The sequence below is a fragment of the Electrophorus electricus genome, chromosome 1 (genome assembly GCF_013358815.1).
Source record: "Electrophorus electricus isolate fEleEle1 chromosome 1, fEleEle1.pri, whole genome shotgun sequence".
Taxonomy (NCBI): Eukaryota; Metazoa; Chordata; class Actinopteri; order Gymnotiformes; family Gymnotidae; genus Electrophorus; species Electrophorus electricus.
The window spans coordinates 33,683,240-33,696,629 of record NC_049535.1 but is presented as its reverse complement, the minus strand read 5'-3'; the positions used below and the strand labels follow the sequence as shown (position 1 = coordinate 33,696,629).

Below are 13,390 nucleotides of genomic sequence, written 5' to 3'. Positions count from 1 at the left end.
CAATACATACAGTCTGTGTATTAGTGGGTAGGAGCACCAGTCATGGGAGAACATGTGATATTAATAGGCTGAACGCTAGTAAATGGGTATTTATTGACGCGCTAATGGAAATTAGGTTAGATATCTAACCGCTACGGTATTTTAACTTCTAACTAAAACGACTTGCTTTCATATACTCTGCTTTATTTTAACAAGTAAATATAATGTATTAACGCATCCATTGATTAATATTCGTATTTTATATTTGGCGAAAGTGCTGGATTCTTTATGTGCATGATTCGACATTTCTACCAAACCGATCACTCTTCTGTTCGTACATGGACCACCAGGACTTCCGGGTCATAATGCATGACCTGTCAAAATAAAAATCTAAAATGCAATATTTAGTCCACTATTCCAAAACGGCACATTAATCGTGTAGATCGGAAATAGGAAATTACTTTTTGTAAATTCGCAGCCATTGTAATAAATCTGTCAGTTCAAACAAGACGTTTGCTTTTTAAACGAGTATGGATTTTAGGAGAAGGTATATGGATTCGCATAAAACATGGGGTCACAGCTTAAAGAAAAGGAAGCTGAATTTCCAGAAAATGTTCAATGTCTTAATGGCCTTGGCCCAGACAAATGTGAAACTAGCAAGGCAGCACATTGTGCAGTAATGAAGTTAAGTGAATAAGAAGCTGAAATTTTAGATGGATTTTCACGGCTTTAATGACCTTGGGACAGACAATACAAGAAATTCCCAAATGAAAAGTTCGCCCCCTGTAGGGAAAATGCATTTGTATTCTAGCCAAAGGAGAAATACACCCACATAACAGGCCATGGGGCAGGAGAACGCCAGAGAGAGCAGAAATACACCCACATAAAGAGGGGCACTATGGGGCAGAGTATCTTGGGGTGCTATAACATCAAGTCAAAGACAAGACAAACAAAATTTATTGGTTCCAGTTGTGGAGGAGCAGAGCAGAACCATCCCCATATTCAGGCCCACAGGAGGAGGAAGAGGATCAGCATTCAGGCTGTCCGGCGTGGGCGTGGTAATGGACAGTTAAGGTTGGAGCTTCATGAAGACGTGACACTAACCTGTACTGAGCCTTGTTCTACCTCCTGTGGTTGGTACACATCCCTAGGCAGTGCTCGAGGTGGTTTGTATTATGGGAAAGAGCCCAAAACAGGGACATGAATTTCCTATAGAAAACACATTTTGCTGCAGTACTGTCATGGTAAACATTGGCATACTGCTTTACACAAGCAGAGCTGCAAAGGGTACAGAGATGAGTCCTAGCCATTCAAAACATTCAGGAACATATTTTGTTGTCTAATATTGACATATGCGAAAAATAATTGAATGAATGACTGCAGATGACCAGAAACTAAATAAATAATATTTGTTCTCTCATAAGAACACATGGAACCACATGTTGCACAATCAAAACTTGACAGTACTTGTGTAGCTTCTGTAGTTACATAAAGTAGACCTACTTACATTCCTTCATTTTATAACATTCATGGCATTATTTAAATTCAAGATGATCTTGACTTTTTTCTTTTTCAGAAAGCTACTCAGCAACTCACCCGGAGTGAACTGTACTGTGTATAGAATTATATAATATAAAATTCATATGTGACAGCTAATAATATACAGTATATATCTTTAATAATTACCCTGTAACCTCATCTGGAGTCTGGCTCAATTAAACTGACTCCTAACATCGTATGATTAGCTCACTGCTCCACCTTGTGACAAAATATAATCTTACGCACAACCTCCTGAACTGCTTCCAAAGGGTGCGTACGTGCAGGACTGATCCACGAACATGAGTGACAGTTGGAATAATTGTGAACCTCGGCCTGAAAAACTACAGAAGTAAATAAATAAATAAATAATATGAGTTAATATATGCCTATTCCCCTACTCATTCTGATAGGGGTAAACGCTTTAAATACTTTTACAGCTATGACTTACACACGTCATCATTTATGTGGTTGGACTGCATGCGTAATCGACGCGTATACTAAATACTAAGACCGCTATGTAGGCTACTTACACCTCCTGCGATGCATTATCCGTATGTTTTTGCTACCACGCGCCAGAAAAGAAAGAAACAACAACAACAACAACAACACACCACATACAAAAGCACCACGCGCGCACGCCCCCACCCCCAACACACACGTGTGATCACGTAGTGGTCAGAGACAATGTTGGTTCATTATACAAGTCAGGTTAAGGGCACACACTAGCTCCTAGCTCCTACAGAAACTTGGCTCTCCCATTATAGCACTACCCGCCTGTGCAAGCAACGGACCAAATATAAACTTCAGGGTGGGCAGACGGACAGACTTCAGTGGGGAGGAGTCTATCGGAAAAGAGCAGGACAGACTGAAGGACAAACAGGCAGTGAAAGGGGAAGGAGACTAGGAGTCGATCACTAAAGAAAAGAACAGACAAGCGATCGTCTGTCGGACACGCGTGTAAGTGCATTTTATACGTCTACTCTAAGTGGAGGTTTATTGTGCTACTTTCCAAAGTTGGACAGAAGCTTAAGGTATACACCATGTCCTTTCTGAAACAACATGACACTTTACTCATGCAGAAGTGGTTGTTTACTCTCATGGGACAGGTAAATATTTCAAAGTCACAATTCCACATCAATGGGTTCATTAACGTGTGAAAGATGGTTCTAATCGTTGGTTTAACATTGGCAAAGTCTAAGGTTATGTTTTGAAGGACACAGAAGTCTAGGAGTAGGCCCCAGCCTAAGAAAGAACATTTCAATCTTGTAGTTTTAATGCAAAATCATGGACATTATTTACTAAAGTAATGATTGAAAAGTCAAACTCATTTCCATAGTTCTTTCACTAAAGTATTTTTAAGTTCAAGGTAAATATTTATCTCGGAGTCATTCCTTGTATTTTTTTTTTTAAATAATAAATGCACAAACCACCACAAAATGGATGTTTTACCAGCATCAACCTCATCTGATATGGAAGTGTATTGTAAGGCCAGTTACCACAGAACCTAATGTTAAATTAACATAAAAAAAGAAACGTTGTCACTATTCTCAAACGTCCCCTTGCAATCTGGTTTGCGGAGACGCCTGTCTGCTCTGTAAACATGGCAGTGGTAATGGACGGAGGTGCTGCTGCTTTCTGACCCCGCAGGTGAGATGGCAGCGTCTGCCTCGGCACGGGCGACACAGAGGGTCCTTGCCGCTGCTGCGCACGGATCCCACGAGGGAGGAGGTGTGAAGTTTTATACCTTTACTCATGCATGTGTGTGTGTGTGGGGGGGGGGGGGGGGGGGTGCAGCTCCTCCTTATCCTGCTCCTACCTCACTGGAGACATATTTCACACGGTGCCAGCTTATAACAAGGTCAGTGGCCCCCTAGGGCATTAAACGCACCTGACCCTGGCGCTTTCAATCCCTTGAGCTGAAGTTTACGGGTCATTAAGTGTCCCCCATCAGTGTGCAGCAGTCCTGAGCCAGAGCACGGTGAGCGGCAGGGGGTGGATCCGCACCAGGGCTTCCGAGGGCCGCGCATCCTGGCAGCCAGCGTCACGCTGGAGCCCGGAGGAGCAGGCACACGCTGCGCTGCGTTAGCGGGGCTGACGGCGACCGCTAACACGGTTGTAATGTTTTCTGTACCGCGTCAATGATGAAGGCACAGTGAAAACCTGGAAGATGCTATCGTTCCTCGTGGCCTTGCCTGGGGTGGCTGTGTGCATGGTCAACGCTTACCTGAAGCAAACGTCCCACCCCTACGTGCCCACGGAGTTCGTGCCCTACCCACACCTGCGCATCCGCACCAAGGTGAGTCGCGCCTCCCTGGAGTGCTAAAGAGCAAACGTTTTAAAGTTAGCACACAGCAGACAACATATTTGCATTTGCTTGCCCTCTTAAATGGGTTGTGTGTGCCAGTCTCACAAAGCAGAGCTGAATGAAGCATCTCATTGCTTAAAAGGCGCAGCTTTGCACGTTAGAGCTTTTTAACGTTTAGACTGTGTGCAATTTCCCCGTCCACTGCAGCCCTGGCCATGGGGGGATGGGAACCATTCTCTTTTCCACAACCCTCACACCAACCCTCTTCCCACCGGTTATGAGGACTCACACCACTGAATGCAGCGCCCCCTGGTGTCCAAGTATAACTGCACACCCTAAACCTTCCAATCTGTTGCCCCAGTGCCTGTTCCAGCATCTGAATAAAAGCAACAGAAGTAAAAACTGAATTTTTGTTTGACTATATGAATAAATCGTCATTTCCTACCTGGAACTATTTAGATGAGAGTTCTTGTCATTTCTGTATACAACGTATACAAGGCTACAACATGGCAGTGGAAAGAGACCTCAAACTAAACACAAACAATACAGATACAAGATGAATGAAAGATCAACATATTCAAACAGTCATAACCATCCATACCCAGCACACATTGCGCGCATGCACACACACAGGCTTCATATTCCGATGTTTCATGAAGAGGTGAAACCCCTCTGACTCTGGCCTTTAATATCATTTCCATTTACAGCACATGGTAGCCAAACATAAACCAACTCATTTACATCTACTTTTGATACCTAATACATTGGGCTTTTGTCCTTTTTTACAAAATTAAGAAATGAAAATTGAACGTAAACATTACTCTCTCCTCGTCTTATTCATAATTCACATAATAATACACCTGTACAGTCATAAACTACTTCACTTATGTTGCAAAGCATCTGAAGTAGCGTCTGAACGCAGCATCAATAACGTACCCTTCTGGACCACATGGAAAATTAATTTAGGAATACTAGTGTGCAGAAAGTCCTTAAAAAAGAAGAAGAAATAACGAGTCTTATTTTACAAATGATGATATACAAAACCAAAACGGTACTAATAATGAAGAAAAATGACAAAGTAAAACTACTGACAACGTCTGCCACCTCATAACTACTGCACGAATAAAGACCAAAGCTAACATGGTCCAAACTGCAAATCCAAAATTCAAACTGACCTCTTCCCATCATTTCCAGACACAGTTCTCTCCTGGCTCCCCTTTGGGCCTCCACTTTGATTCAGGTTCAATTTAAACTGAACGCCTACAGAGTCCTCAGTCTGGGCTCCTGGGGACATCCAGAGGGTCCACAGGTTTACCCTCTTCAGCTCCCGGCACTGCTAAGCCGGATAATCAATAGTTCACATAATCAACAATTCAAGTAGTCAATAGGTCATGCCTACGAAGAACGAATTAAAAAAACAAGAAAACAAAACCAGAATAGAACAAAAACTTGCACTGGCTGATGGTTCCTGAAAACTCTGGACTGGGAAACTCCACAATCCTCTAGTCACATCACCACGGGCTCTGCTCTGCTCTGCTCTCTGAAGACCAAGCAAGGTTTGTGGTCTTGACATCTCAAACGCAGTTTCTGCACTAGCTCATACTGAACTGCCCAAGTCTTTAGCACAGTGAATTATGAAACGACATGCTGAGGAAAGGAAAAAAAACAACAGAACATCGCATTTGTTTAATTGGCATATCTCTAGGATGAAGACATGGCAGTCGGTCATAATGCCGTATGTGGTCATTAGAAAACTCCGCTTTTCTGGACTTTGTTTGCAAGTTATGTCTCAAGTGGAACGTTCCAGATAACTGCAGGGGCGTGCCGGCGGTGCTAGCTCAGAGCGGCGGAGGCCAGGCTCAGGAGGTCCAGGCGCAGGTTCTCCGAGCTGTCCACGCCTCTGGCCAAACAGAGGAGGCAGTCGGCGGAGACGGACGGGGGCAGCGGGGCGTACTGCACCTCCTGCGGCCGCAACAGCACGGAGAGACAGGTGCGGCCCAGCTGGGGGTAGGCGTAGCGCTGGGAGAACCAGTACACCTGGGGCAGGAGGGCCCGCAGGCCGCCGCCCTCGGCAGCCTCCCCCGCAGAGGGTGAGGTCCATGAGACAGCGTCGGGGCCGCGCTCGGGTCCCTGGGCACAACACTTTGGCACAGCGCTCTGGCCCCCTGGCCCCGCAGATGTTCTGCTCTTAGTCACCAGGGCTGGCGTCACAGCCCCTGGCTGGGCGGGGCCTCGGGAAACAAGCCCTGCCTCGGGCCTGCTGGTGCTTCCCGCTCGGTCGTCAGGCAAAGCCACACTGGAGATCAGGGACCTGCAATGATCCTCGGCTGCCTGCTGTAATCCAGACACCAGAAAGCGACTGGCCCCTATCATCACCTCAGCCAAGGGGCTCTTCTGAAATGCCACATGACCTGCCAGACCTCCCGAGACCAAGGAGGACAAAAGCGGACAGACGTGGGTCGTGCTGGACATCCGGCAGCCGTGAAGGTAATGGAGCACGGGAAACAGCACCCCGCTGCTCACGTCTCCGATGGGAACGGCCTCCCCCGACGACCGGCGGGCCTCACCGAACCCGCCCCTCAGCAGGGCACGGAAGTACTCAGACCCCACCTCTTCCATGCCCTCCTCCCCAGCAACCGCTACCCGATTGGCCGGAAGCAAGGTCCCGTCGTCCAGTAGGAAGCTGAGGTCGTAGGATGAGGCTTGGTAAGGGCAGGGTTCGGAGATCTGTGGACCTCGAAGAAGCTGGGGACTCCTCACTGGATTGAACGGTGCCTCCACTGCGATATCCGAGACACACTTGCTTCTGTCCAATCCGACCTTGGAACACGCCACGAGACTGGACAGGCAGCCAATCAGGAGGGAGACATATAGGGAACGCAGTCGGCTGGCAGACACCTGTTTAGGTGGACAGATCCAGGCTGAGAGGACTGTAGTGCGTTTATCGGCGCGCTCCATTTCCTTCTCGCTGTCCTCCAGGCAGCTGAGAGGTTCAAGGGCGAAGGCCAAAGCTCCACTATCCAGCAGCAGTTTCTTCAAAAGAATCCTATTACTGCAAAAGTGAGACAGGGCAGGAGTTGGATTAACTCAGAGGTTCTCAATCCCAGTCTCAGAAGTCAGACTAATTTACTATTCTGCCTGCTCAAAAAAAAAGGCAAACAAGCCAACAGTTTGTTGAATTGCGTGGGTGCAATGACCAAAGTTGGGGTTAAAACTAAACCCAAAACGTCTATGTTTTTGTTGGGGTCTGGCTAATACAGTACAAGCAGCTGGACATACCTGGTTATCAAAGGCAGAGAGAGGACACAGAACAGCTTGTCGGCTTCCGAACCCGACAGGATGGTATGGGTGAGAACTCCCGTCCCGAAGGCCGTCTCGCTCTGAACACGCACGTTGCTCAGGAGTCCCTGACCTGCGGGGACAGGAGGAGGGTTCAAATGCGACTTGGACGTAATGTCTTAGAGGCTGTGCATCACAGAGACACAGAGATCTCCCATGCACCCAATTAGATTTGCTAGCACATCGTCCAGACTGAGAATCTCAGCATTAACTATAAACTAAGCTTTAGCTGAGACAGCACCCGCGTATGTCAACACGACGCATTCCCCCGAGCGAGGACGCACCCAGCTGTCGGACCTTGGCCTTCACGCGGTCCGACTGCCTGTCCCTGGTCCCGGCCGTCCTGCCTCTCTGCTTGTCTCCGAGGCAGAGGCGGTACCGGAGGAGCGAGACAGCCCCGGAACGGACCAGCGCCTGCAGGCAGTTGGGGTTGCAGCTGAGCCGGGCCAGCAGGCGGAAGCAGCGCCCGCTGGGGTCTGGGTGGTGCGTGAGGTAGTAGAGCAGGCCCGAGAAGATGGTGGCGCCAAGCAGCGCAGCGCTGGGGTCGGCCGCATGCGAGAAGCGGGACAGCAGGAGGAGGATGGGCGATTCGGGCGCCCACGGCTCAGGGTGGTACGGGTGCAGGTAGACTGGGGGCTTGGCTGTGGCCAGGGGGGTGCGCAGGGACACGAGGCTCGTGTGGCAAGGGGCGGAGGAAGAGGAGGAGGAGGAGGAGGAGGAAGAGGAGGATGAAGATGTGCGGAGTCGCTTTCTGGGAGGGGAGGGCACTTTGAGGTGGGAGGGGGAGGGGGGAGGAGGTTTGGGCTGGGGAGTCGAAGAGCAAGAGGGGAGTAAGAGAGGGGGGGGGATGGGGGGAGGAGGCGCCCCTGGAGCAGCAGAGGAGGACAGGCAGCTGGGCTTGGGCCAGGAGAGGGGCTTCTGCGCGTCAGAGACAGGGGTCGGACAGGGCGACGAGGAAGAGGAGGAGCGAGAGCAGAAGGAGTAAGGGTTGCTCCCATCTCCATCCAACACACAGGGAGAATCCATCAGCTCCCCTTCTGAGGAGATCAGACCCTCGGACACCAGCCAGGACCTAAAACAGACAACACAACAGACATCCAACTTTACAGTTAGAATGTGTGTTGGGGACGGGGAACTGTGTAAAAAGTGTATAAACAATTATTGTGGGAAACTCGCTGGCAAAGAACAAATAAATAAACAAACAAATGCATAAATTCAAGCTGTCATAGTTTTTGTCCTCTAGAAAAGCGGCCAGAACAGAAGATACCACTAAATAAGATTTGTAGCCGTGTTGGTGAGTTGTTCTACTGAGAGGGAAGAGAGTGGGATTCTGGGAACTCACCTGAGGCTGAGGAAGCTGGAGGAGCCAGGACCCTGCTCCTTTCCCACCTCCTCCCTCCTGCTCCCCTCAGGAGGAGGAAAGTCGAAGGAGTCAAAACAGGAAGCCATCAGCTCGGAGCACTGGGGGCCAGACGTCAGGCTAGCGTCCATCTTGCCTGCGCTGAGCTCCTCCCCTTTGGCGAGTTCAACCAGGCGTGCGACCAGGAGTGGCACCAGGCCCAGCTCCTGCAGCTGCTCCAGGGCAGACTCGTCATAGACAAAGTCAACGCACGCCAAAATAGCCAATCGGGTGAGAGGGTGATTGTGATGGGCAGCCAGGAAACCAATCAGCACTTCAAGCCCTCCGCTCTCTTTTACTTTGGCCCGGTTCACGGCCTCTTTGCAGCACAGGCATAAAGCCTTGAAAAAGACTCCTGACCTTAAGGGATCCCTTTTAACTTCCCCTGTAAACTTCTGGATGACGCCAAGTGAGCCCACCAGAGGGCGCAAGCAACCTTGAGAGCAAAGGTTCGCCAGAGTCTTCAACGCTAGCTCCTCCAGAGGCCTGCCGCCCTCTCCAGAAGCCAGTACCCCGAGTTGAGCCAGCGCCCCAGATGCGGACACCTCTCTGGCACACTCGGCGCCACAGCCCCTGGTCAGCTCGTGGACGGCGCGCAGGGCTGCCCGCCTCAGGCCCGGTGGGTACTCGGGGCTGAGGAAGGGGGTGAGAGCAGGCAGAGTTCCCTGGGAGAGCAGCGCCAGGCGGTTGGCAGGTGTGTCAGACAGGTAGAAGAGGGCGCGAGCGGCTGACTGCGCGCGTTCCAGTTTGGCAGAGGAGGGTGCCTGGGCTGGCACCAGGGCTGAGGGAGAGGATGGTGAGGAAGAGCACGAGAGGGACAGGCAGAGGAGCAGCGGAGGAACACCACCTGCATGAGAGATAGAACGTGAGGTTCTGTTAGGCCACAAGACTTTAAACACAGACAGAGTGACAGCACACGAAGAGAGTAAACATTTCTGAATTTAAGTCTATATGATTCTTAAGTTAGAATAAAACAATTCTGCCATGGCTGGGAAAAAACCCTACAAAACAATAAAGCTGCACATTACAAATTACCAGCTATAGTAAGTACCAAAGGCCCAAAGCAGACCTGCAGAGTGGACCTGGGAAGAACCCTCGGGGTCCACGGCGAGGTTCCCCAAGGTACGAGCGGCTCGGTTCTCCACCGTCTCCACAGACACTTGTCTCTTAAGGACCTCCACTGTGAATATGGGAATGGCATCACCGTTAAAACACCACAGTAGCAATAACCAACCGCACAAGGTGAACCATAGCAATCACAGAACACAAAGTAGTTTTAGTTTAGTAATATTTAAAACTGTATCAGTACAGAAGATTTGAAAAGTACTTGTAAAACTCACCCACAATAGAAACACCATCCAACTTCCTCACCTAAAAGGGGTTTTAGAAGAAGCACTTCAAAACATGAAGCATGGGTACTTGTCAAATGAAAAAGGGCCACAGCAAATGTGACAAAGTTAAGCATTAGAAATGCTGTCAGACATAGATGTATCTGTTCAAGTTGGCCAATTAAGAAAGAATTCTTATTTGCAAGGAAAAATAAATATCATATCGTTTCATGAACAGTGAGCTAAGCATCCATGATGTTAAAGCGAATGAAACAGAGAAACACCGTTTATCTCCTCAACGACGCCACGGTTTGCCGCCCCTCACCTCGGCCCGCGTGTGTTTTTCCGTGCAGCAGTTGGCCAGGATGCTGAGCGCCAGGTCCAGGATCTTCCTGGAGCTTTCAGGCCTGCGCAGGATATCCAGCAAGGGATGCAGCCCCCCCTGGGTCCGGAAACGCACTAGCCTGCTGCTTCCCCCTTTGATGTGCTGGGTGCGGATGGCCACCAGAGCCTTCCACTGCCCCGCTCTCAGTCTCTTATATGCCTCCCTTCCAGTGACTGCCTTAACGTCGGCCCCGGTCAGCCCACTGCTGGGGCTGCCAGGTGAAGGGCTTGATTTGGTCAGCTGGGCCAGGCACCAAGACAGCGACATTTCCAGAGAGCCTGGGGAGGTCTCTTTAGGACTGCTGCTATCTTTTGGGTGCTTTTTTCCTTCCTCTGTCTGTGTTGCCATGGTGAGCCTAAAGCTCCTGACCCACCCACCACCCTTTCCTTTCAGATGTTTCAAGCCAAACTGCAATATCCACTTGTAATGTTTCTTTTTAAGAGCAACCTTTTATGAACTGTTTTGAAATAAACAGCATGGATAATAACTGTACATGATGGTGGGCTTGTAATTTAAAAAAAACAAAACAAACAAAAAAAAACAGGCAGTGATTTTTCCAAGCTTTAAATCAAACAAAACACAAAACAAATGCCTCTGAAAATTTCGTTACATACGTTCTCCATGCTATGAGCCCTAAAACTCAACAGGAAAGCAGGAAATGGTTTAAAAACTACAATTACCAGAACAACCACACAACTCTGCCTTAACCTCTCGACAAGGCTGTTGGGAATTGGAGTTTTTAACCCTTTTGCCAGCTCCCTAAATAACACCAGGCATGAAAGTAGGCCACATACATAAAAAAACATGAATGGCGATTAATAATAATTCTCTGTCTGGGTGTTTCTTAATAGTTGATCGAAGAATGAGAATGATTTTTCAATATTCTACCTTCCTCACGCCCAATTTCGTATGTTCAAACAAACGCAATCGTCTCGGTTTTGCACTGACGCCATCTTTAGCAGAACGACGAAGAGAAAGGGGGGTGCGTTTGGGCAGCTTGATTTTATCAATCGTTTCTGGGTGTTGTAGTTTTAATCAACAATTATCATAGGTCTCAAATGAGACTACATCAAATAAACTCTCTTAGCGTTTTACCTAATTGTAAATATAAGTGTTTGCTCAACTGAGATAAAAACTAAATATCAGCGCCTTTTCTCATGAAGAACTAGCTAATTCGTATTTCTTTGATGACTACATTTCCCAGCATCCTCTAGAGGAATTCCGGGCTTCGGGGGTAGATATACATGCGTCTGTGAAGTTAGGCCGTTGTTATATTCATCGCTGTTGTTGATGCTCGAAAAAAAAAGTCATCGCTACCAATTTGCCGTTGTTAAAATCCACGATTAAACTGACATCCTTTCGCATAAAACATAATTGAAAGGATGGAAGTGATTGATTCTATAGTCACGGACAGTATTGAGGTGGAGGAGTCATCTTCCACGGTTTCGGCGCTGGATTCTGAAAGAGCGAAAGCAGGTAAGTGTGTTTTCGTGCTAGTGCGTGTGAGCTTTACACGGCCCTCATGCGAGGAGTGCCGGTGAACAACTTGGTTATACCGATGGACTTCCAGCGTCCCTCGCCCGCGTGTCCTCGGAATATGACAACTTTAAAATCCGTCAATATCCCACACGCGGTTCTTGTCGACTCTCAGTCATTAATCCAGAGGGAAGTGTTTTTAACTGGGAAGTTAAAACAGCAATGACTTACGAATGCGACAAGTTCACGTTCATTTAAGCACACGTGGTAGTCTGAGAACTTTCCCATTTGAAAAGGTAGTCATTCGGGGTGGACTCCACACCAGAGGACTTTCAGAGGAGCTTTCCTCCATAGTCCTCCTTGGGTCTACGACTGTGAATGTGCATCATAGTGCATTAAAAAAGATAATTGTTTTAGTTTTGAAAAATGCGTAACTCATGTTAGATGCGTAGGTATCGGGACCACAGTGCATTTTACGTCGTTTTTATTATAGACACTAATGTAAATTAAACTTTTTAAAATTTATTTACTCTTTCCCCCAAAAAGAGTTTGTATGGACTTTGCAAGCCACGTGGCATCTGGTTCGCGTTCGGCTGGACATGGACCAAGAGTTTGACCAGCCGGTATGCAAAAAGAAGCAGCTGTGGGAGGCCGTGGCCCGGAGAGTGACGGCCAAGCTCCGCGCAGAGGGCTACCACGAGGTCTCGGTCAAAGCCTTTGAGTGCGACCTTAAGTGGAGGAACATGCTGGCCACCTACAGGAAGAACGCGGAGCGCGCCACGCGACTGGGTGTGCAGAGCGTGCACTGGGAGTTCTTCAAAGCCATGCACGAGGTGCTCGGCCGCAGCTGCGAGGAGCTCGAGGCTCGGCGCAAGGCCAAGGTGAGCAGCACCAAAGTGGGCAAGGCCGTGGCAAGCAAGCGTTACACGCCGATATTGCCCACGCCGACGGCCAGACCCCCACAGGACGTGCTGCAGCTGTACCTGGAGCTTCAGGAGAGGAAGCTGAACATGTGGGCGCAGCAGAAGGCGCTGGAGGAGAGGAAGATCGAGGCCATCAATAACCTGGCCAGTGCCATCAGCAGTCTGGCTCAGGGCAGCACTGGGCAGGCTGCAGACCACCCTTAGAGCCCTAGCCCAACCCATCAGACTAGACGTTGTTTGCCTGTTTGTTTTCTAGAGCAGGTGTTTCCATCTCTGGGTCTTGCGAGGTCCAGTATGTGCGTGTGAGTTGTGGGAGGAAACACTAACTTCTGCATTGATGAGACTTGAGGCTGAAACTGGATAACTCTGCCTTAGACAAAACGCTCGTGTCTTGTATTCGGATAGGTCACGGAAATAAGTAGCGGAATTTTCTGTGCCTTCACTCCATTTTGCTGCAATATACCGCTATGTATGATAATTATTTAATGTTAACATTTGTTAATATAACAACTGGTCATGTTGGAATCCAGTTTGTTACTAGTTAAACTGGATATCAGCTGGTGTTTATTTTGTTTGGTTTGAGTGATTTAACTAGTTATAAGAAGCTGTAAATGGCTAGTTTTTATATTAAAAAATATATATACACAGGTAACTGATCTATTTAAATTATTTACTAACTGGATGAAAAGAAAATGCTACTTCAACTGAGAATTTGAA

At 48.3% G+C, this 13,390-nt stretch overlaps 3 protein-coding genes across 3 annotated transcripts; 2 read left to right on the top strand and 1 right to left on the bottom strand.

Moving 5' to 3' along the window:
- Nucleotides 1-2,263: 2,263 nt before the first annotated feature.
- On the top strand, nt 2,264-4,281 carry LOC113580862 (cytochrome c oxidase subunit 6A, mitochondrial). Its single transcript, XM_027015680.2, has 4 exons — nt 2,264-2,475; nt 3,166-3,246; nt 3,666-3,814; nt 4,031-4,281. The coding sequence occupies exons 2-4, from the start codon at nt 3,171-3,173 to the stop codon at nt 4,118-4,120; spliced, it is 315 nt and encodes a 104-aa protein (XP_026871481.2). The 5' UTR covers nt 2,264-2,475; nt 3,166-3,170; the 3' UTR covers nt 4,121-4,281.
- Nucleotides 4,282-4,472: 191 nt separating this feature from the next.
- armc5 (armadillo repeat containing 5) lies at nt 4,473-11,227 on the bottom strand. Its single transcript, XM_027015679.2, has 7 exons — nt 10,215-11,227; nt 9,902-9,932; nt 9,631-9,741; nt 8,505-9,408; nt 7,447-8,234; nt 7,103-7,235; nt 4,473-6,875 (listed from the first exon to the last, which is right to left on the bottom strand). Exons 1-7 carry the CDS (start codon nt 10,620-10,622, stop codon nt 5,657-5,659), a joined length of 3,594 nt encoding a protein of 1,197 aa, XP_026871480.2. The 5' UTR covers nt 10,623-11,227; the 3' UTR covers nt 4,473-5,656.
- A 286-nt stretch (nt 11,228-11,513) lies between these two features.
- si:dkey-66i24.7 lies at nt 11,514-13,317 on the top strand. The gene is made up of 2 exons (XM_027015731.2): nt 11,514-11,750; nt 12,297-13,317. The coding sequence occupies exons 1-2, from the start codon at nt 11,657-11,659 to the stop codon at nt 12,875-12,877; spliced, it is 675 nt and encodes a 224-aa protein (XP_026871532.2). The 5' UTR covers nt 11,514-11,656; the 3' UTR covers nt 12,878-13,317.
- Nucleotides 13,318-13,390: the final 73 nt, after the last annotated feature.